This window comes from Glarea lozoyensis (assembly GCF_000409485.1).
Source record: "Glarea lozoyensis ATCC 20868 chromosome Unknown GLAREA11, whole genome shotgun sequence".
NCBI lineage: Eukaryota > Fungi > Ascomycota > Leotiomycetes > Helotiales > Helotiaceae > Glarea > Glarea lozoyensis.
The window spans coordinates 1,188,510-1,209,939 of NW_007360985.1; the positions used below are offsets into that span (position 1 = coordinate 1,188,510).

Below are 21,430 nucleotides of genomic sequence, written 5' to 3' on the forward strand. Positions count from 1 at the left end.
GCAGTCATGTCAGACATATCATTAGTGCTGTTTATCTAATCACCCTTAGTTGTTTTCGGAATTATGAGACCGTGGCATGAATCTTTGCAGCGTATATCGTAGTCAGCATCGTGGTACGTGACTATCTGGTCGGCTTTGTCGACTCCTGGACGCAATATTTCCACTACTTGTCTTGCACATCCCATCTGGGCTAACCGTCGCGTGACTATCAAAATGCATACTTCGAAGATTCTGCTCATGAATTTATCAGACCAACGAGCGTACCGAGTGTGAATCAAAGATGTGCTCCTCGCGAAAGCCCAAACGCGATTGACTCATATTGTCTTGATACATGCTCTTGTCGATCTGACAACCTCGCGAGGACCATTTGCGCAAGCTCTTTATCACTTTTCGCCTCTCTGTGTAGAATAGCTTGCTCAAACCCAGGAGGATACGCACCCGCCAGCCCCCAGTCAATCATCCACACCTTGCCCTGCACGTCGAGAATATTATTTCTTGGCGCAATATCTTGATGCGTGAATACCAGCTGCTCGAATTTGAATCTGGGAGAGTCTGAAGGTATATCTTTGAACAATATAGAAATGTCGACTTTGTGATTACACCAGTCTTCTAGATCTTTTAAAGTTGGAAATGGACCGGCACCATCTTCAGTGAACCATGGACCTTCAAAACATAAATCTCCTGTCGCACCAACAGGTCCTGACGGTAAATCAAGAGGCCTGGATTGCATAGTGTTGACCATGCTGGCGACCTGATCAGCTGCTGATTGTCGTTGATGCACATCGAGGGACTCCCAACACTCCTGAACTGTCGGTCCAGATATATAGTCCATGACAATAAAATGACCTGTTACTAACCCCTCATCAAACGGTCCGGGGACATCAGCAGCAAAGTCTCGGTAGACCTTTGGTGCAGAGAGTGACAAGTTTTCGGTGACGAACTTCATATTTCGTGCCTCGCTTGGGGCAACGCCTCGACCACCTTTTAGAGCAAGAGTTTTGGACAATCTGACAATCTTGACAGCACCATAGTGGTGGATTATCGGTGCGGTCGAGAACAATTCTGCGAGCTGCTCATCGGACACCGATGAAAGCTCCAAATTATCTAACAGGAATGAAAAGCTATCGTCTCTTGCTTCTGGCTACATTGGTAGGACGCATCAGTTCAGGAGATGTATTAACGGAAATCTTTAGGATTTGGCATACATCCTTGCGGGGTGCTTCTCAAGCATCGGAGAACTCTACTTCTGGTACCGAGCATTGTGCATCTGGTTCAACTTCTTGTTGCGATGTGGTGACTGTTTTCGCGTTCGGAACTTTCGAAGAAGATGAACCCATGTTTTCGAGGTTGACATTCGACACTTATTTTGTGATTGCCACGGGAAGGATCACCCATCGGACTCACAGCCGTGCCATCGAGACGCTGACATTCTTTTGGCTGTGTCTGGTAATGTTCGTGTTCAATGAGGTTTGGCAGCTACGGAGAGTACGTGAAGTGACAGGCTCGAAAATGATCATGCCACGTGATGTGTCACATGACCTGACAGCTTCGATACATTTGTGCATCATTAAATAGAAACGCACAGAATAATTCAAAATCAGGCAAACAATTTAGTGATTCTCGAGTTGTTGTCTTGTGGACACAGCTTAGCATTCAAGGTTGGTAGTTTCGCGAGTAGTGGTAAGAACATGCATGAATACAACCACCCTTCGCACCCCAAGGAGACTTATGGTCTGCGGGTGGGTCTATTGTTTGAGAAATTATCTTGGCCAGATCTGGCCACGACCATCTGTGCGCTTGCACAGCAGTTTATTCAAATTGTGTTGAACGGTGGTTGTGTTGGTTATCGGTTATGCTATGCTGCTGATAGGCTACTGATTGACAAGCCAACAATTAGGACAACGTCAGCTCATGGAAATCAATAGCAGTAGACTATACGCCCTGCGAAGATTATGTTTGCCTAACAAATGTCTCTTTCTTTTATGTTCAGCGTTTATGAGCATGAAAATAAGCGACTGATTTGAGAAGTGACTCTTCCAGTCTTCGCAACGAATTGTCCGATTCGCTATTTTTGTTCGGAATTATGCAGACTCTCTCTTAGACCTTCTGGACTTAAGCGCTTTGAAGATGATATCGACGAAGCGAAAGCTATGAGTAGTAATACAAATTCAATGACTTCCGGCGTTTAAGTCGAAGTCTTCTAGTATAAGATAGCCGTTAGGATCTCTCAACCGACTTGAAGATCATTTACTCACTCCATAACATAACGCTAAGTTACTTATCAGCATTCATCTTAAGCCATTTGTTGCATTTACAAATGCTTAATTTTTCGTATTCAAAGAATTATTTTTTCTATATTTATTATCCTCAACTTCACGATGGGTAGCTGCTTCAGTAGCGAGGGAGACAATAATTCGGGCGGCGGAAAGAGCATTTCTCCAGAACCAAATTTCAATCCGGTCACATACTCCCCCAGCCAGGAGCTTATTCGGTCTGCAAATCGAGTTGTCATTGCTGTTCGCTTCGTTGCTCAAACCGTATTACAAAATGGAAGCAATCACTGGGTCATTTTCCTACAAACTGGTCAAGAAGAGGCGGTTCGCATCAACATGGATCCCTCGCTCACACTTGGAGCACAAACTCCAGGCCATGGTTATCGGGGCGCAATGACAATTACACATCGCAATCATGCTGTTACAAGAAATCATGAATTGATGATAAGCATTCCAACAGGCCGCCAGCATACGGTGGCTCAATTCATCGACACGATTGTTGGGGCGCGTCATCATGAGTATGACTTCACAACTGAAGGTAGAGGCTGTACCGGATGGATTCTAGATCAATATCATCTCTTCCTTCGTCAAGGCCTAATCCCGCCAAAGTTTGATGCGATCGAGAGTGCTATCAATATGGAATGGAGACAAGGAAAGCCAAGTGGTGGACGGCAAGCCACTCGTGGCTTTTATATGAAAGATACTCGAGGTGGTGGGTGGAGCAGAGATGGTGCTGTTGCACGTCGATAGAATGATGTTTGAAGCTTGTAATTGTATTGTCCGGGCCTTGGTACTCGGTGTACTCGAGTCAATGGAGATATCAGTCAACTTTGTCATGTAGATTTCTTGGATTTTGTTAGGCGATAATATTTGGTAGTATTACTTATCTAATTAATCGAAATATCGATCGCGATTCTAATAAATGAATGTGTGCTTGTTGCGTCATTAACTCGTCCACTTCCGCCCAGCCCAATTTGCCTACCCACGCTCAGACGAGCATATCAAGACTGACCTAGCGGACTCTCTCTAAATAAATCTTCACAGCTAACTCTCGAAGTTAAGCACCAACACAAACCCAATACCCATCCCAAGCAACTGGGTTGGTTTTATCAATATAAGCGTTCCAGCTCAAAAAGCCATCCATCGTAATGCCGTTCTGCTGCACAATAGCATCAACCCTCAAGCCGTTTCCAGCGAGTTCAAAGGTCGTGCAGTTAGATGTAATTGATGGCATGACTGGGACTGGGATTTTCTCTGCACTCTCGACGGTACCGACATCCGCTTGAACCGGTGGCACGAATGTGTACCATGGTGTGCTGATGCAAACAGGAACGTAGGCTCTGAGTCCAAAGCAGGTTTGTCCGATATCACTGTCTGAAATTAGTACTGAAAATCGATGACATGGATTGGTTTCAAGGACTAACGGGTTCCAGTAGTAGAATTGGGTGAGTGTGAAGCTATTGTAGAGTGCAGCGATGGACTGGCAAGTATCGCCTGATTGCACAAGGTAGGTTTCTGAACACTATGCATTTCTCGTTAGTTGCAAGCTGATTTTTGGGGTTGATGGGAATTTACATCAGATGGTGTATGGTAGCAAACTGTCCCAGCTGCGACACTGGAGTATGTTGTGCAATTATCTCGCGCCACTAAAGACGAAGAGAGATCGACAGGCGTGGCGACAGCAGCACCGAGAAAAGCAGCAGCGACGGAGAGGAGCTGGAATTGCATCTTGAATTAGATGATTGGACGAAGATTGATCAAAAGGTATTGAGATGGTAGTGGAAAATTATCTCAAAGGGATGCACTGGTATTTGTACTCATCTGACGATCGCACAAACCACTTTTCATCTACATTAGTGCTTCTCTCCTGCCTTGAGCCAGTAAACGCCGGGTCATGGTTACGAGGTTTATGCTGATCTTTTACGAGATTTCGCTTTGTTTGCCTACTAATTGTGTATCTCGGTACGCATGTTTGCCTACGGCGGGGACTGCATGCCTTGAGTTCTCCTAAAACTCATCATTTCGATCGGCTGCCTGCAGGATGAGAACAAGTTTGCTAGCTTCCTTTTAATTCGACAAGGCGAGATTAAGCTTTCAGGGGCAGACTTTTCTCCGGGCAACTTCCCCGATTATTCCCCTGAATTTGACTACGGCGGTCAGGTGGCACTTGCGGTTGACATCGTGACGAGTCCCGGTCAATACAAACAATCAATATCTACCTCTAATCAATTGAATGCGAACCCAGAAATACTCAACTTCGTCATCTACCGATATTAGATTGAACCTCCAGGCCAACGCTCGCAGCTTTCACTCAGTGATAGTTGGGGCTCCTTCCATAAAAGCATCAGCACTGCATACGACGCAATAGCTTCAGTTCTATACTTTCTTATCGAGAAGGGACGGTTAATCAAATCGACCAGCACTTAAGAGAGCTTTCGGTAGCATTGAAGCTGAAGGGAAACGGCCAGTGCTACTTCGTACATGACTGAAATAACCAAGCCCTCCACATCTGTGCACTCCTCTGAAATAGTGTAAAACTAGAAATATCTAGCGAATCATTGTCTAAGATTGAATGAGACTTTTATCTTATTTGGTAAAGTTGCTGCATAGGGCGGCGGCGGCGAAATCTGGTTATTTCAGTCATGCACGAAAGGTACGAAGTACAATCAGTTCGAAAAGGCCGTGAAGCCAAAAGCCTGCACGTTGAGAGCAAAAGATCCCGAATCCAAGTTGCATTCAATCCGTCGCTGGGTTTCAAGTCCCTCTTTAAAGGACTTCAGCAAGAATGAGCAAGTGAATATGAAAGCTCCAAGTGTTGAAAGACTAAGAACTGACGAGACTGGGTGTAGCAGCCTGCGGAAATTATGATCGTGGTGTTAACTGCCCCGCCGTACAGCGCTTTTGCGATCAGGTCCGAGAACTTATCCGACTCCGATATCATCCCGGCCAATAGCATCCGGCCACCGGGATTGGATCGAGCTGGTGCCTCAACCAACGTTCACTGCTATGTCCCTCTCAAAAAATTGGTAGCATGCTGCCCCCATCGTCACTTATTCTGTTCAATTCTAATTAGAATCGAATATGGCAACGCGAGGTCCCTCACCTGAATATTCCTCCTCGTCTGACGAAGCTAGCCAACAGCCCGATTCCACCTCTGTTGAGAATCACGGTCACACTGACCAGCATTTCCATTCAGAGCATATTGCTAGATTTCGAACCGGAGATACTGTCTGGCTCAAGTCAGGAAAAGCAGAAGATCTTCAGCTTGTCATTACTGCGATAGGTCAAAATGAAGCAAGAAAAGGATTCGAATATCAACTGTTACAGGATGGTAACCCTTATAACAGCGGAGAATGGGTCAAGCAGGCAGAACTGGATACGCTTTTTGACCAGACTGGCACTTCCGCGGGGAGCCGTCTGTCAATGCAGGACACACCGTTCTCGCAAACACCAGTTGAAATTTTAGCATCAGCAGACATTCAGGATCCGCACTCAACCTCAACTCCCGGCAACTCTCTGCCGTCTTTTATCTTGGACATTGAGTCTGAGAAGCCGCACAGTGCGGAGCATTTCTCTGCCCTCGATTTAGTTTCGCGCGGTACGGACGATGTTACACTTGAGGATAGTGAGCTTGAGTCTTCAGTCAATCTTTCAAAAAACGTCAGTGACTCGCCACCTCCGCCGCTTCGACCGCCAACTGGTCACATTACTGGATCGTCTTTTGGGCATGAAGGCAGTATCTATCGTAATTCTAGTGATTCGAATCACGTCCCTTCGTGGGAACGCGCCAGATTGAGCATGCGTGAGGGCGGGTTTGAGGCCAATAGCCGAACAGAACCTATTACGACAACTCAGGAAAACATTCCACAACGACAAGTTGCTAGTGATATATGCACAAATAATTTCAGGAACGAACGACATGATAGTTCTTCAGTCAACTCTGATGTTTCTGAAGACAGTGTGGACACGGCTGCCGTGAAACCAAGCTACGAAGGCTTTATAGCACATATTCGACGGTTGCATCCCAACATGAACTCTCAACATGACGGGCTCGTCAGTCGAATTGCTCGCCAACAAGTGATACGATATAATAATCTGTTGAATTTGCAAGTTCAGCATCGCGAAGCTGTTTTGAATTGCAGCTGTCTTTCTGGGGAGTACTGCGTTTCAGCAAACAGCAACACAGTAACTCCAAGCACAAAATACAGACAAGGAGAGCTTGATCATGTCCAATCGGCCGTTCACATCACCTCGAATGTTGTCAACGAGAATCCTGACTCGAAGCGAGGGATGGTGTTCCAGGGCGCGCTTCCTTTCGGCATCCTTCTACCGCGTAGTCGTAGCTTACCAGCCGAGGTTGAATGTCAGTTCTGCTTTAAAGTAAACAGGTTGCAAAGGGCATCTGACTGGACTAAGCATGTCCATGACGATCTTCAGCCATTCACTTGTAGTTGGGAGAATTGTGATGATACGAAAGCATTCAAACGAAAGACGGACTGGATTCGCCATGAAAACGAGAAGCACAGGCAATTGGAGTGGTGGACATGTTCCTTTGAAGATTGCAAGCACATAAGCTACCGAGAAGACAACTTTCTACAGCATCTTCTTAGAAAGCATGAGTTTTGTGAATCCGACAAACCGAAAATTCCTAGTGGGAGTGGTCATCTTACAGATCCCACCTGGGCTACGGTGGAGGCTTGTCACCACGAAACGACAGCGAGTACTAAAGGTATGTCTACTTTCCTGAAAATGATCACGCCCACCCAGGGAATCTATGTACAGTTTCGTGCTCCTGGTTTTCTTAAGTGTCCATTTTTGAGTGATTCCTATGAAGTCCAATCTCCCTCGCTCAACTGACGTGGTAGCCGGGAAATCATTCCTCGTAAATAATGTCAGAAGTGGTTAAGAGTTATAAGCTGACTGTTGTTTGTCGCGCGTCCAGATGAGCCTTGCAAGTTCTGCGGAATTGTTCTCTCAACTTCGAAAAAGCTAAGCACTCATCTTGCAAACCATATGGAGCGGATAGCTATTTATGCTCTTCAGCTCTTGCAAATGGCGAATATCGACACAAAACCCATAGGCGATCCGACTGTTCGGACTCGATATGAAGGCTCTGTTTTTGGAAGCGCATTGAAAGCGTCAATCGGTCTTACTCCTGGCATTGAGATTCCTCGAGCTCCAACAACTATCAGCGATGTGCGTCTCCCGAAGCATGCACGTTCCTATCCTGGAGAGGCGGGACCTTTATCTTATGGGCGTCATTTAGAATCGGCTAGCGGCGATCACTCGTTCAATCCAAGGCAGCTTGAAGCATCCACAATCCCCGTTTCACAGCCTGGAAATCCCTCTTTTCCCCCTGAATCATACCAGCCCTTTGATCCTTCTCGGGATCCCGCTCCAGATAGTAGTGTTTCTTCTTCGACCAGTTTGTTAGAACAGGAATTCAACACTGTCGCTGGACTAGAACAGAATCCTGCTCGTTCTAGTCTTGATGATAGTGCAACGCAACAAGATCTGAAATCGACATTCTCAGACTTCATACCTAAGCCAACATCATCGCGATCAACCTTAGTAAAAGGGGCTGCCTTTGATTTTGAAAATTCAAATTTATTGTCAGACCAATACCGTGATTCGCCGTCAACTTCTTTCGGGTATCCAGAATTTTCGTCGACGAAAGGCAGTAGAGCGCCGTTAACTGGAAATGCAAAGTGGGATGCGAAGAAATATAGGAAAGTAAGATCGGTATGCGACAAACATCGAAAATCAAGGACGAAGGTAGGATCAGAATCACAAACACTGATTGATTGAGTAGTGAGTGCTAATTGCGACAAGTGTGATCCAGAAAAATGTCCAGATAACGCTTTCTACGTCGCTCAGAAATCCGATTTCACTCTCGACACGAGTGAACTTTCCAATCATTCTCCCGACAAGATGAGCTCATCAGTTACCGATACCGACGTCATTGAATCTGTTTTCACCAAAGATAGTCAATCTGAGATGGCAAACAGTAACGGGTCGGATTTTAGTGACGCAAAAACAAATGATGCTGCTATCATCAGCGAAACCAACAATGAGAACCGCGAGGTAATGGATGCAAATGCCGGAATTTCTAGTATAACCGTTCAGGAAGACAGTGACTTTGATGAGGAGGAGCCTCGACTGGCAAATCCACGAGCATATTTCGAAAATCTGAAAAGTCTAGAGTCGGAAATCTATCAGAACTCATACTTCTGGTGGGGTTGTAAGCTTGAGAAGTCCTTTGGAGAATGGGGTCATTTAATCAAAGAAACAAGTTCAGCGACTCTGCTACCGCTAGTGGAATCATACACCATCATTCTAAAGGCCTTCGAAAATATCAAGCGGCTACAGCAAAATGGATACTGTGAGGAGCAGATTGAGTTCCTATGTCAAGACAATTCGCGTCTATACGTAGCCAGAATTGTTAGTATCGAGATCTCTGCCATAGCGGAACTGGTTTCGACATATAAGGAGACCCTTGACCACATAGCGAGCATCCTGCGGAGAGGTGAAACTTTGAGTTTAGCTGAACTCATCGACCAGGAGATATTGGACTCGACTAGGTTAACAGCAAAATGCCGCACAGTTGTTTTAGACAGAACTCGATGGACAGTGACCAGTAATACCCCTATTTCCACAATTGATCTCTGGAAGAGTGTCGCGGAACTTCTAGATCTGGTAGTTGTCTCTTATGCTGGAGCGCATATTACAGAACTTAAAATTTCCGTTAAAATTTCTGGAAGGAGCGAATTTCGAATACCTAGGCCTTATGTATATTCCGATCGGGGCATCCGGTCTTTGGCCCTAGCCCCCTGTCTGACGATGTTCCGAGCTGTGCGGACTCACCTGCGATGCCTAGATTCGTTTCTCGGCGGACTATCAGTGTTAGTGTTCGCGGAGAGTGACTATCTTACGGGCACCAACCGCCTTTGCTTGTCAACCACCATAGCAGACTTAGCAAACCTGTGGGGGCCGTGTTGGAAAATAATGAGAGATTCGCAACCTGGGGAAATACAACATTTTGAGATCGGAAATGGCTTGATCCTACCGTGGTCACTTAGAGATAGCTCGGTACAACTGAGCAGCTCAGAATTGTTTGCGCATTGGGTATCATCTAGGTCATATAACGCCGAAATCGTGGAAAATGGTCAGAGGGACCTTGCTAGGAAATATTTCCTTGACTCGGACGTAATTCTCATAGGAGCAGATGTCAAGACTCAAAGCTTCGTCGTCAACCCTCAATGCGCACCTTCTATACAAAAGCTCCGACAGATTAAGGATAAACTTAGACAGCATAAGGCACTTCGAGAGCTTGGTACTGACAGACCCAGAAGGTACCATGATTCTCATGCTGTCCAGATCACTGCAAGTATTATGGGAATGGTAAGTATTGCAGATACATTGACATATAAACGCCGCGCAGGTCAATCAATGAAAGATGTCCTCGTTGAACGGTGGAGAAACGGCTTGCGAAACATATCTGATCTAGAGACTTATGGCGGTGTCGAGGTATCATTGTGTACCCGTAATGCTCGTAGAAGGAAAATCCGACAGATTCTGGCGTCGCAAACAATGCGTAAATATCTGAGAGGCAGCTCCTTCCAGTGGCTATCTGATGATGTTGAAACAAGGTTCTACGAATCTCTCAAGAGTAAAGAGGCTCAAAGGGCGTTGTGGAAATCTGATCCTAGTGTCCGAAAAAATGTTGGAGACGCTATTTCAAGATGTTTAGAGACACTGGAAACCACGGGTGTTGACAATGATACAAAAGAGCTGAATGCACTGTGGGTAGAAACATTCGACGATGTGGATGATGCGGACGAAGATTCTGACGAGGAATTTGGACCTGGCTGTCAAGTTGAGCCAAATGGTCAATTAAATGGCACCAATGGTACGAATGGGATATTACAATCGTCCCCTGCGGAAGCCGACGCCCCTGTTGAGGAGTGGATTGTTACACTTTTTCGTAGCGAGCACACATGGTCGGGGTTTCTCCAAGATTCAGAAGAAATCATGACAATGGCTATCTTCGACACGACTTGTCTAGACTTCAGCGGTACGGATTACGGTCGGGGTTGTCCCTCCCTACATCATCGATGCAACCAAAAGTGTACCGAACCATGCTCGTTCCACATGTGTCCTCGTCCATCCTCTGGATTTCCGGTCCTCAAAACATCTCTCTGGATCAATGAAGCCATCCTCGATAGCAAGTGCCTCACGCGCTCTGAGGCGGATGCTAAAGGCAGGTTTGAATGGAACGCTCGGCAATCCGGTACTGGTACCAAATTATCACTCGGTGATCAAGGGTCATTGAAAGTTCTTGCGAAAGCTACAGAGAGTTGTCCGTTGATTGTGGAGTGGAACGGTGTGACAAGCAAGCTGGGCAAGGAAGTCAAGAACGTTGGCATCAACAAGACCATGTTTGGTAAGGGTGCCGTGATGGATCATGGAGAGTATATGAAAGGTAGTTGGAGTGGTAAGCCTTTGCCTGTTATTATTTTGAGTAAGTCTACCAAGGTTTTGTTTTCATGACTGATGAAATGAGTACTGTTCTGCACATCTTCACGAGCAATCTTATATCTTATGTTTTATCTCTAGATTATTTTTGACTATATTTGTTTCTTCTCTCTTTTTGAATGAGCATTTCAATTTCAGTTGAATCTCAAGACTCGTCTACTAGTTAATTAATGTTCTCAAGGCTGTTTTTAACAGACTCAGTACTTTACTTCTACTTTCCAACATACTCCAGCAAACACAACAATTTAGTATACACTGCTAGCTTGTAGCCAAATCCTTTTTCTTCACTGGTACTTGACAAAAGAAAGAAAGGTATTCGAAGGGGCATCCAGGTCACGTGGACCGTGTCGCCTCCCGAGGTCCTTCAGGTTGCAGCCCCACTACTAGCACCCAGCCACCTCAGCGGCCCAGCCTTCTTGGTTCACAACAACGCGGTATGAATCAGGACTTGGGAGATCTTTCGAAATATAATCATTACTGCGCGGAGCAGATATCCATTATGCTTTCGTTCCCTCTCCGTTAGGTTTGTTGATTTTCTTTCCTTCTATCTCTATATTTTTACTATCGTCGAAATGCCATTCATTCCCCACACCCCCGAGTCTTTACTTCCACGATCAGACTCCAAGAATCCAGCAGCAACTTGCAGAGGTCTTACTTCGAACGGACGACCATGCCGAAGAGCCATATCGAAGAGCGCTCAGTCGTCTCCGAACGTGAGTCCGAATCGATTAGCAAACCCCGAGGCATATTGCTGGCAGCATCAAGAGCAAGCCTCTGCTCATACTACACCCGTCCCATCACCTCAACGCAAGCACGATACAATTCGGGAGCGAACAAGCGTCGACACATTAGTTGATAGGCTTGGATTGTTGGAGGTTGAACAGAAGAAAAGGCGCGACAAACAAGATAGGCCTCAAAACAGAATACCCAGCGAGAAACATCCCAATAGTTCGAACTCGAACCCGTCCGACCATTATAAATCATCTCAGAGGAAACCTCGTCAGCCTAAGCAGAGAAGTGCTTTGTCATTATTGTGTTGCATTGGCGAGGAGGACCATGGCAGGGAAGCCCCACGACCAGTAAGGAAGCCTACGAAACAGACTTCGTCCTACCCACCAAAGGAACAATCAAGGCCATCGAGGCCAGCAATTGTTCGAGATCCGTCTTCAAGGACTGGTGAACTTTTGTCTCTTATACCTCCATCAGCATCACCTCAGACTACCGCATTATTGTTATCCGAATTAGCGAAGCCATTCTCCGAATCCGACGAGGACGGTTTTATATATATGTTTTGGCTTACACCAGAATTTCTCCCAGCAGATGCTCCTTCACGAGCTGCTTCAACTCTGCTTGGGCCTCCTACAAGATTACCTCCTGGACAGAGAAGGACCTCAGATGTGCTGAATACATTTGCAGCTGCCACACCAGACACTTCAAGCAATAAGACCATGCTCCTGAAGATTGGTAGAGCACAAAACGTTCAGAGGCGGTTAAACCAATGGACTCGGCAATGTGGATACAATGTATCGTTGATCAGATATTACCCTTATCATGCTACTTCCTTAAGCAATGATGATACACCACCAAGAACGCCGAGAAAAGTACCAAATGTAAACAAAGTGGAGAGGTTAATACATCTGGAGCTCGCTGGGCAAAAGGCAAGAGGAGATGCTAAGTGCAGCACCTGTGGGAGAGAGCATCGCGAATGGTTCGAGGTAGAAGCGACGCGTAAAGGTGTTGCGGCTGTGGATGAGGTGATTAGGCGTTGGGTGGGATGGGGGGAGAGAGAAGCTGCTAGATGAGTTTTATGAATATGCCCCGGATTTAATGATACCAACGATACCATTTAATCTCTTCCCAATCATTTCACATGACGTAGAATTGACGAGTAGAAGCTAACGCATGATTGTGATGCAGAAGAATCCATGAGTAACTCTATGTCAAGTTCTTACATATGATTACCAGATCATGACTGCAAGTTGAGAGACATGGGCTATTCTCTGAGTGCCTTCAGCTGTTATCGTGAATATTATCTGGATCATATGGTTATTATTCGTCTAGGTATAATTTTTTAAAGGGACAAGACGCCAGGGCTATGCAATACGGAAGTCTATGTCTATCACAATCAGCTTTCTTTATCACCCCCAGAGGCGTATCTGGCGGCTTTAACCGACCAGTCAACATGTGTGCTGAGCAGAGTAATCATCACTCTTCCTACTTTGCCGTCTTTCCCCTTCAACTCTTTCCATGCCTGGACTGCCTTCATTGCAGCACTAGCATGAGCGTTTTCTGCGGCTTTGATGCCAGCAACCAATAAGCCACGATCCGGATAAGATTTGGAGTATCCGGAAGAGACAAAAACGTAGTTGAGGATCTCTCCGACTTTCACATCCTTATCGAGACCATTGAGATCGTTCTGTAAGCCAATGGCTTCGCCGACAAGTCTCATAAGACTGTGTAGCTCTGGAGAGATGGTTGCTCCAGCCACCAGTGTGAGGAGCGTGTTTGTGCCTATTGTTCGGGCACGTATATCTAAGTATGCCTCCACACCCTCGGGAGCTTCATCGCGGTACCTCGTCTCGTCAATGAGAGAATCCAAAAGATCGTCGAAACTGACAACAAATTGATCGAAGACGTTTCGGGGCATCAAATCGCTTATTGAGATGGTGAGTTTGCTCAGCATATGGTGGATCTTAATTGTAGGTGTTGAGTCCGCATCGACTGGCAATTTGTATAAGCGTACGTTCACAAGCTCAAGGGGTTGACTTACCAACTACTTTCGGCGCCTCGATTAATCCATACTCTCGAAGTTCTATTTGGTGTCCAGTCAAGCATTCTCTGACTAGTCCAACATCCATCTCCTCAATCAAATCATCCACCTCGCACTGGACAGCAAAACACATGGTTATAGCTAACAGTGTTCTACCATCCCAGACCAAAGGAAAGCCGGAGAGCACAGCTTGTAGCTCCATACCGAACTTCTTGTTGAGCTTTGGATTGTCGCGAGGTAACCATGGTTGTAATGAATGGCGATACTCTAAGTATTGCTCCAGAAGCTCGCTGTCTTTCAACTGAGGGTTTGCGACGGTGTGAATCTTTGGTACTAGGAACTGCACAAGTGTTAGCACGCCTCACATGCCTGACAGCACTCAGAACCTACTTCGATATCAAGATTTGCAGTTTTGTTGTGGATTATTTTGATTTCCGTCTGGAGTTCCTCGACTTGATCCACAATATGCGTTGGTTGTTGGGGTAGATTGGCATTATACTTGCTATGCAATCTCCTGGCAAGATTGCCGACTAAAGTGCGGAATTCTTGGTTGGTGGTTTGCAAGTGAGCCATGATGCACTTCTTTTGCAGGAAGCTTTATATTCGAAGTATTGAAGCGATAAGAATACTTTCCTCGATGCTATGCCATCCCCAGCGCAACCACGCCGTATTTAAACTCCCAGTCCCTCCTCCTCTTATCCAGCACCAACACATCCAACACTTCACCGTCTATTTCAATACCAACAGTTCCACGCTACAATTCCTTATCGCGGCGTTTCCCACGCTCCTCATTTTCCACCACTACAACAGCCCCAGAAATCCACATCGCAACAATACCACTCCAGCGGAAGCGATCTAGACTTTCAGTACTCCATTGAATCCCTGCAAATCTTCTCAAGCACGTTGGAAATATATCTTCAGCCTAGAACTGGCTGGCTGATTGAGGCTGGACCTCACAAAATTCGGCGCTACCGCTGCAGTTTGCGAATTCGTGGCTTGCGTGGACGCATTTAGCCGGAACGCTGCAACGTGCAGAATTTCTATAAGGCGTGGTTTTGCTCTAACTTCTTCTTCTTGCAGGGTTAGCGCATGCTTGTTTTATTGTTTCTGAGGCTGAATGAGAATGGTCGCTATACGCGAAAATTATCAGAAAGAGGTCTCTGAGCGGTTGTGCGATAAATCAGACGATTTTCAGTGTCTTGGGGTTTTGTGTTGCTCGATATTTCGCAGGCTCGCGCCCTCATACGAGTCACTTGCAGACTTTAGCCTCATGTATTTTTGTTATAGTTTCGTGGCTGCTACGTTAAGAGAGAGACTGAGATCCTTTACGAGGTATTTTGGTCTTCTTCCAGTCAAGAGGCTTCCTACTACCTCATGATACCTATTTGGAAAGGCACTGGTGGTACCTTGTCTTTGTTCCAATACGCTAGCACAACTTGCCTTTGCAGCTGGTCCTTTGGCTAGATGGAACGTTTGTGAGGTAAAGTGGAAGGTTGATTTTTACGAGTTACATGGGTGGGGTTTTATTGATTGCCACTACAACATCAAGCTCTACACTTGCTCAGCTCCTGGATCACACTGGTCTGAAATTGAAGTCGCTCCCCTATCGCAGTGTACTCATTCTTCTCCTCATCGTCATTTGACGAAGGAAATGCATCCAACAACGAAACAACAACTCCTTCGAATATTGAACCGATCGTGCTTCTCAGGGACGGGCATATCGAATTTCGTATCATATCGGCCACTTCGCTCGGTGCTTGGTGTTTGAAACTCCTGGTAAGAACTGCAATGGGGGACCATAGACCAACCTCCAGCAGTACAATACCCAAAGAGTAGTAGTCGAACTCGTGCCTATATTTCTGCATCGGGACTCTTTTGTATGATGGATGCTGATAGAAACGCATCTCATTCTTTGTTGGGTCTGGTTCTGAGAACTCATTCTTGCGGCTGGGCCTTGAGTAGTTGAACCCTGTTATGTATGGCGTCAGAACCGTGTAGTCTGTTAGTTGGGGTACACAAGAGCTCTCTTCGTCTGAAGTTTCTGTATCAGGAAATAGCAGAATATTAGGTGCAGAGAAGCTCTTATGGAACCATTCTGCGTTGTGAAACGCAAACATAGCCTCGCAAAGGATTCTTCCCAATCGCATTCGATCACCAACTGCCGGCGGGTAGGTATTCGACTCGCCATATTTACTTATGACTGAGCTAAGTCTCAACCAGGGACCTGGACCAACTGTTTTGGGTTTGGCATAAACGAAACCCAGCCGTCGTTTCTTGTCATCATGGCAATAGCCCAAGCAATTCAGCAATCGCAAATTCAAAATGTCAGATCCTCTGGATGCGGTTCTCAAGAATTCTGTCAACAGTTCCACACGGTCAAAAAGCTCATTGCCAATTTCAGTGCTCCAGTAACCTTGATATTGCTTCCATTCGACGAGAATACCATTGCAAGCTTGCCGATGATCGCTGGGCCATCTGAATTTCCCGGTGGATTTGATAGGAGAGCTCCCTACATCCAATGATAAATCTTTCATCGGGATGATTAATCTATCACTGGATGATCTACGTGAATCCGATCGTTCGCACAGAATCATGATTCGCTTCATGGCACTGGTTACTTCCAAACTGGCATATGATCGAGTGGATACTTCATCTGAGAGATCGATTTCGTCATTGTCTTGCTCCAAACATTTGTTGAGAAAAGCATGGTTCATGACGGCCCTGTCGCCTTCTGGAAACAACGATCGTAGCTGATCAAAACTCTCTTGAGCAACAGAGACCAGGGCGCGTGGCTTGGATACCAATTCTTGTGAGTCGCGATATTGCCTGTCAATATCCAAAGTATCGGCAATGTGTTCTAGTATCTCACGTACTGCACTGCAAACAGTGCCGTCAAGTTGTTCGTGGAGGGGCTGTCTGGCTCCGAGCAACGAGATGAGCCCAACCGCATAAGCCCAGGACTGCAGCCGATACTTCTGGATAATCAAGGTATCTGTTTCTCGTGGGTTGACCGTCCTGGCTTGAAGATGTTTTATCATATTATCAAATGCTTTGTCGACCTTGTTGACCAAAGCAGCAGCCGCTTCCCATGGCCTTGTCAAAGTCGTAGTTGCAGCAGCCACTATTATTTGTTATTAAGAAGGATAAATTTGTTCGAGACGAGAACCTACATTTGCATGGCTCATCCTTAGACATGGCTGGCTTTACCATTTTGGCCAAAACTTCAGCAATTTTGATCAGATTTGGATCAGTCGCAGTCGTATACTTGTTGAGACCAGAGTGGTTGACGGTCAGACCCATGCTTCTGTTTGGGTCGATGACCACTGACCTCTCTTCTACTGCCTATTTTTGTTACCTCATCAAGCCCGGATTTGGAGGCATTTCGGACACATACGACTATAGATGATTTCAAAGGGAGCAATTCAAAGAAGCAAAACACCTCAAAATCAGTGTAGATATCATTGAAATAGGTTGCAAGCCTAAACAATTCTGGAGACCCATTGCGAAGGCTATGGATAAGGGTTGTGTCTGACCCAAGGCCAACAGCTTTCGCGATATTTACCAACGTCTCTCCGTAGGTCGCGATGCTCGTGCCATTGTGCGGGGTTCCGAGGAAAATGATACCATGTGTCAATTGTTTGATGATGCCAAATTCTTTTGAAGCCAGAGTTGCTTTGATCAGCGCCTGTGAAGAAATAGAAGTAAGCTTGTATTCGCATTTTTTATTGCTATCAATGGTGAACCTCTTTGATGACAATCCCTCCAAAGGAATGGCCCACGAATATGATCGGACGTTCGTTCTCCTACATCCTATTTAGTGGTTATGAAATAGATCAGTTTGACATTCCGCTTACATCTTCGCCTGATCTCCACTGTATCAACGCAGAAAGAAGTTCTTGGGCGCAATTGTTGATGTTTCTTTTGGGGGCCACCTTGAGATACTGCGATTCATAGCCAAAAGTTACAATTCTAGACTTTGGTACGAGCAAAGGAAGGCAACTCTTCAGCCATAACCTTGACTCTTCTGGAACTAATTCCTGTCTTTTGGTTGAACTAGACTCGAATTTTCTTTCCTCAGTCGGACGACGAAGCAGCAGCGAAGGTGTCGGTTTAGGCTCAGGTGTACCAACCCAGGTCCAAAATGGATTAGCTGTAAATCCATGCACAAAGACGATACTATTAGCATGAAGAGTGGGCAAATTAGCAACATATGGTGGTTGATAAGCGAATTTCAATTTGAAGTAACTCGTTTGTGTACGTACTCGGCTTCAATTCCAGTTCCGCGTTCAGGTGAGAACCATTCTTTAACTCCCAGGTATTGGCGGCCCAAGTCATCCTATCTTTTAAGCATGCACTCAAATCTAATAGGTGCTAGCATACCATTGGATTCTTCGTCTGACCCTTCGATGATAATTCCAGTTCCAAGTAGGACGTCCAGCGCTTCGTGTTCCTTGAATTATGAAGCAAGGAGCATTCAAGGTGTCTTCGAAAGCAACCTTTCATACATTGAGGAATAAAGTATGGAATCGTATTACAAAGCAAAAAAGCCAAGCGGCACACGTGTTGTTCAGCTTTCCACAAAAGTATCTGCCAAATGCCATTGGACATTTAAAGCTCATGTTGGTTGCAAGTGTGCCCATTATCATGAGATGAGAGATGCCAGAGACCAATGGGAGGCAGAGAGCGCGAAAAATCCTGACAAGCTGTACGCGTGTGTGGTTGTACGAAGATGAGACATAAGGCGTTATTTGAAGTATGTGCCTACTATGAGGTTCATATTTGGCAGCGATTATCAGGTTTTTATGCATGCATGGCTACCTGTTCCGTCACATTGGTAAGGTCATGCAGAATACCCTGTCTCGAAAAAGCAAACTTACCGCTAGATGAAGTGTGGGTAGTATTCAAGAGATGGCAAGTTCCGATCACTTCAAACGAAACTGCAGCCTTACGTCTTGACAATTCTCTCTAAAAGCTGACGCTTCTGTTGGCGCTTCTTGAGGCTGTCATGTTGACGAGTTAGACAGCTACTGGCTATTTAGCACAATTCAACTCGACGATAATGAATCCGCCTTTACCATTTTTTCTGCGCGCAGGCAGGGTTGTTGATTGTTCTACATCAACAAACGCAAACGATCATGGGTTCCATTTCGACCTGTTGTCTTTTATTTCGATTGCTCAGGACTTTGGAGTGGACTTTATCAGTTTGACATGGCAACCTGCTCTAGAAGCTCTTGGAAGAGGAGCGACTTCAACTATTCAGCAGACACAAATCGACGCAAAGTTCAATTTAGCGTTCAAGCTCTCTATGGCTTGGCCGGAAGAGCAAGTTGCTGATACTGCGCAACAAGGATTTGCACGATACAAGGCATTAATATACGAGCTCATAGCTTTGGAAATGTTGGCAGACCATCCGAATGTGATTGATCTGGTAGGAATCACATGGGAGACTGGTGGAGACACCCACGAAGTGTGGCCTGTATTGCTCACTGAAAGATCCACAGAAGGATTGATGGATGAGTTCTTAAATTCAAGCACTGGGATCGAGTTAAATTGTCAAAGTAAGCTAGAGCTCTGCAGAGATGTTGCACAGGCAGGACAAGCTCTACATAGTCTCGGTAAGATACCAACACCCACGAAGATATATGAGGTTTTAACTAATTTTGTAAAAGGAATCGTTCATGGCGACATAAAACTAGAAAACATTCTAATTTTCAAAAGCGAGGAAAGATGGACAGGAAAGCTGATCGACTTTGGATTCAGCTGCTTAGGCACATCGGATAACGATATGGTTCAGGTTGCATGTACAAGACCCTGGCAGGCTCCTGAACATCATCGAGAAACATACTTCAAGCTTGAAGAGGCTCGTCGAATGGATGTTTACTCTTTTGGCATGCTGTTATGTCGTATGTTTCTCTCCAGTGAGCTGACGAAATACTTCAAAATATTTGGACACTTGTTCGATGCTGAAAATCGTTACCTGTACCTGGAAGAAATTGAGTCACTCAAACAATCCTTTTCTTTTCTGGATATGGTCCTAGAAGCTCTGAATAAATCTTCTGATTTGGACAACTCTGTCAAAGAGACATTGAGAGAGATCTTCTTGAAAACGTTGCAGCACAAACCTGAGCTTAGGGCCCCAAACTTTGATTACATTGTTGCAATTCTTTCCACATCCGATGCAATGTAAGATATTTCAAACTTTTTAGATCGAAGACTTAGGTTGACAGGTTCCCAGACCTTTTTCTCCTTACAAACCTACGAAGGCTCTTGACAGATTAGCACATACCGTTCTTGATGTGAGTTCTCCATCTTTCGTTATTTCCAATTATCAGAATGTATTGACGTACTTTAGATTGGAAAGTCCCTTGCAGATCTTGACGACAGCGACTATTTGCTTCGCAAAGCTATTGTCACAGCTCTTGAGAAACGTATGACCAAAAAAAATAACTGCCTTTGCAAACTGCCCGCAGCTTATCAATTGTGGCTTTGCTACGAAATTGGGTTTGGCACAAAAAGAGACACGGCTAAAGCGGCAGAATGGCTTGTCACGTCACAGTCTCTTCACCCTGATCCTAAAACAATACTCGAAGAAATAGATCAGGCATACGAAGCTTCCAATGCTGAGAGATTGAGTAGAAAACTAGGCTACGCAACAAATCTTCCTTTTGATCCTGTCAAGCTTTATGAGATCCAAAACCGAATGGAAATGGCAGAGATCTCATTTCGTCAAGAAACTCAAGGGCGCAAAGAATCCTTTGAGATTAGTAGCAAATCATACATCACTCAACTCTCAAATCTGTCCCTGCTTCTCTGCAGAAAGGGAGATTTCAAAGAAGCCGAGAAAGCATCTCGTGATGCCGTGAATTCGTCAAAAGCGGCGTACGGTGCCCTAAACGACATCACAATAAGTGCACAAAACTATCTTGCATGGATCTTCTCCCGGACAGAAAACTGGTCGGAAATGGTGGAACTTCAGCTTGAATTAATTCCGCTTAAATCGGAGCACAAGGACATTGGCCCTTTGGATGCCACTACGCTCAACAGCCAAAATCATTTAATTGCGGCGTATTTTTTCTTGGGAGAGTATGATGAAAGCATCAGTCTGGCCACGAATCTATTAGAGACTCGAAAATCCCATCTTGGAAAGGAACATCCGGAGACGCTCGTGACTTTTACTTGGCTTTGTCGCTCATTGCTCGAACATGGTAGCTTTGATGGCCTTGAAGCTCAATTCAAAGACTTGGTGGCTGCTAGTAGAAGAGCTTGTGGAGACGATGACGATGCTACGCTAGAGAGAGAAGAATTACATGCTGCTGTCTTACTTGGTGAGGGCTACCTCACTAGGGGCATGTTGAACGAAGACAAGCTAGATGATGCGTTATGTCTCATAGAAGATGTGCTGAATAGGTACGACGACGACGTTCCAAATGCACATTTAAATCTTCTCGTAAAAGCACACACGACACTGATCTGTGCTCTGGCTCTAGAAGAACGATTTGAAGAAGCCCAGACCGAAATCGCAGAGTCTGAAAATGTGGCGAGAAAACTCCAGGCAAAGACGAACGAGAACTATATTGAAATACGACGGTTCGGAAGAGTTGTTTATGATGTTAATATTTTGCAAGAATTGAGTAGAGATATGCAAGAACACAAGGAAGAGATTCACCAAGTTCGCCTAAGGATCGCTCATAGATGGAAGCTATAAGATTCGCACGTACTTACCGCACTATTATTGGTTTATCGTAATTTAGTTATATAGTATTATATTATGAGATACTACTGTTTCAATGACAAAAGAATTCAAAAAGCACGACCCCGTATTTCGCAGCAGACGAAAAAATAGGTTGTTAGG

At 45.3% G+C, this 21,430-nt stretch overlaps 8 protein-coding genes across 8 annotated transcripts; 4 read left to right on the forward strand and 4 right to left on the reverse strand.

Moving 5' to 3' along the window:
• Positions 1-274: 274 nt before the first annotated feature.
• GLAREA_11278 (Protein kinase-like (PK-like)) lies at positions 275-1,337 on the reverse strand (the record flags this gene model as incomplete). Its single annotated transcript, XM_008079466.1, has 2 exons — positions 275-1,141; positions 1,245-1,337. The coding sequence occupies 2 exons, from the start codon at positions 1,335-1,337 to the stop codon at positions 275-277; spliced, it is 960 nt and encodes a 319-aa protein (XP_008077657.1).
• Positions 1,338-2,378: 1,041 nt separating this feature from the next.
• GLAREA_11279 (uncharacterized protein) lies at positions 2,379-3,023 on the forward strand (the record flags this gene model as incomplete). The annotated part of the gene is made up of 1 exon (XM_008079467.1): positions 2,379-3,023. The coding sequence occupies one exon, from the start codon at positions 2,379-2,381 to the stop codon at positions 3,021-3,023; it is 645 nt and encodes a 214-aa protein (XP_008077658.1).
• Positions 3,024-3,330: 307 nt separating this feature from the next.
• GLAREA_11280 (LysM) lies at positions 3,331-4,001 on the reverse strand (the record flags this gene model as incomplete). The annotated part of the gene is made up of 3 exons (XM_008079468.1): positions 3,331-3,643; positions 3,698-3,795; positions 3,849-4,001. 3 exons carry the CDS (start codon positions 3,999-4,001, stop codon positions 3,331-3,333), a joined length of 564 nt encoding a protein of 187 aa, XP_008077659.1.
• Positions 4,002-5,354: 1,353 nt separating this feature from the next.
• GLAREA_11281 (C2H2 and C2HC zinc finger) lies at positions 5,355-10,823 on the forward strand (the record flags this gene model as incomplete). The annotated part of the gene is made up of 3 exons (XM_008079469.1): positions 5,355-7,002; positions 7,216-8,015; positions 8,106-10,823. 3 exons carry the CDS (start codon positions 5,355-5,357, stop codon positions 10,821-10,823), a joined length of 5,166 nt encoding a protein of 1,721 aa, XP_008077660.1.
• Positions 10,824-11,380: 557 nt separating this feature from the next.
• GLAREA_11282 (uncharacterized protein) lies at positions 11,381-12,610 on the forward strand (the record flags this gene model as incomplete). The annotated part of the gene is made up of 1 exon (XM_008079470.1): positions 11,381-12,610. The coding sequence occupies one exon, from the start codon at positions 11,381-11,383 to the stop codon at positions 12,608-12,610; it is 1,230 nt and encodes a 409-aa protein (XP_008077661.1).
• A 323-nt stretch (positions 12,611-12,933) lies between these two features.
• On the reverse strand, positions 12,934-14,151 carry GLAREA_11283 (Terpenoid synthase; the record flags this gene model as incomplete). Its single annotated transcript, XM_008079471.1, has 3 exons — positions 12,934-13,529; positions 13,579-13,918; positions 13,969-14,151. The coding sequence occupies 3 exons, from the start codon at positions 14,149-14,151 to the stop codon at positions 12,934-12,936; spliced, it is 1,119 nt and encodes a 372-aa protein (XP_008077662.1).
• Positions 14,152-15,122: 971 nt separating this feature from the next.
• Positions 15,123-17,913, reverse strand: GLAREA_11284 (alpha/beta-Hydrolase; the record flags this gene model as incomplete). The annotated part of the gene is made up of 6 exons (XM_008079472.1): positions 15,123-16,699; positions 16,749-16,920; positions 16,973-17,263; positions 17,322-17,381; positions 17,433-17,728; positions 17,841-17,913. The coding sequence occupies 6 exons, from the start codon at positions 17,911-17,913 to the stop codon at positions 15,123-15,125; spliced, it is 2,469 nt and encodes an 822-aa protein (XP_008077663.1).
• A 724-nt stretch (positions 17,914-18,637) lies between these two features.
• On the forward strand, positions 18,638-21,283 carry GLAREA_11285 (Protein kinase-like (PK-like); the record flags this gene model as incomplete). The annotated part of the gene is made up of 4 exons (XM_008079473.1): positions 18,638-19,193; positions 19,248-19,761; positions 19,814-19,874; positions 19,931-21,283. The coding sequence occupies 4 exons, from the start codon at positions 18,638-18,640 to the stop codon at positions 21,281-21,283; spliced, it is 2,484 nt and encodes an 827-aa protein (XP_008077664.1).
• Between the last annotated feature and the right edge of the window lie 147 nt (positions 21,284-21,430).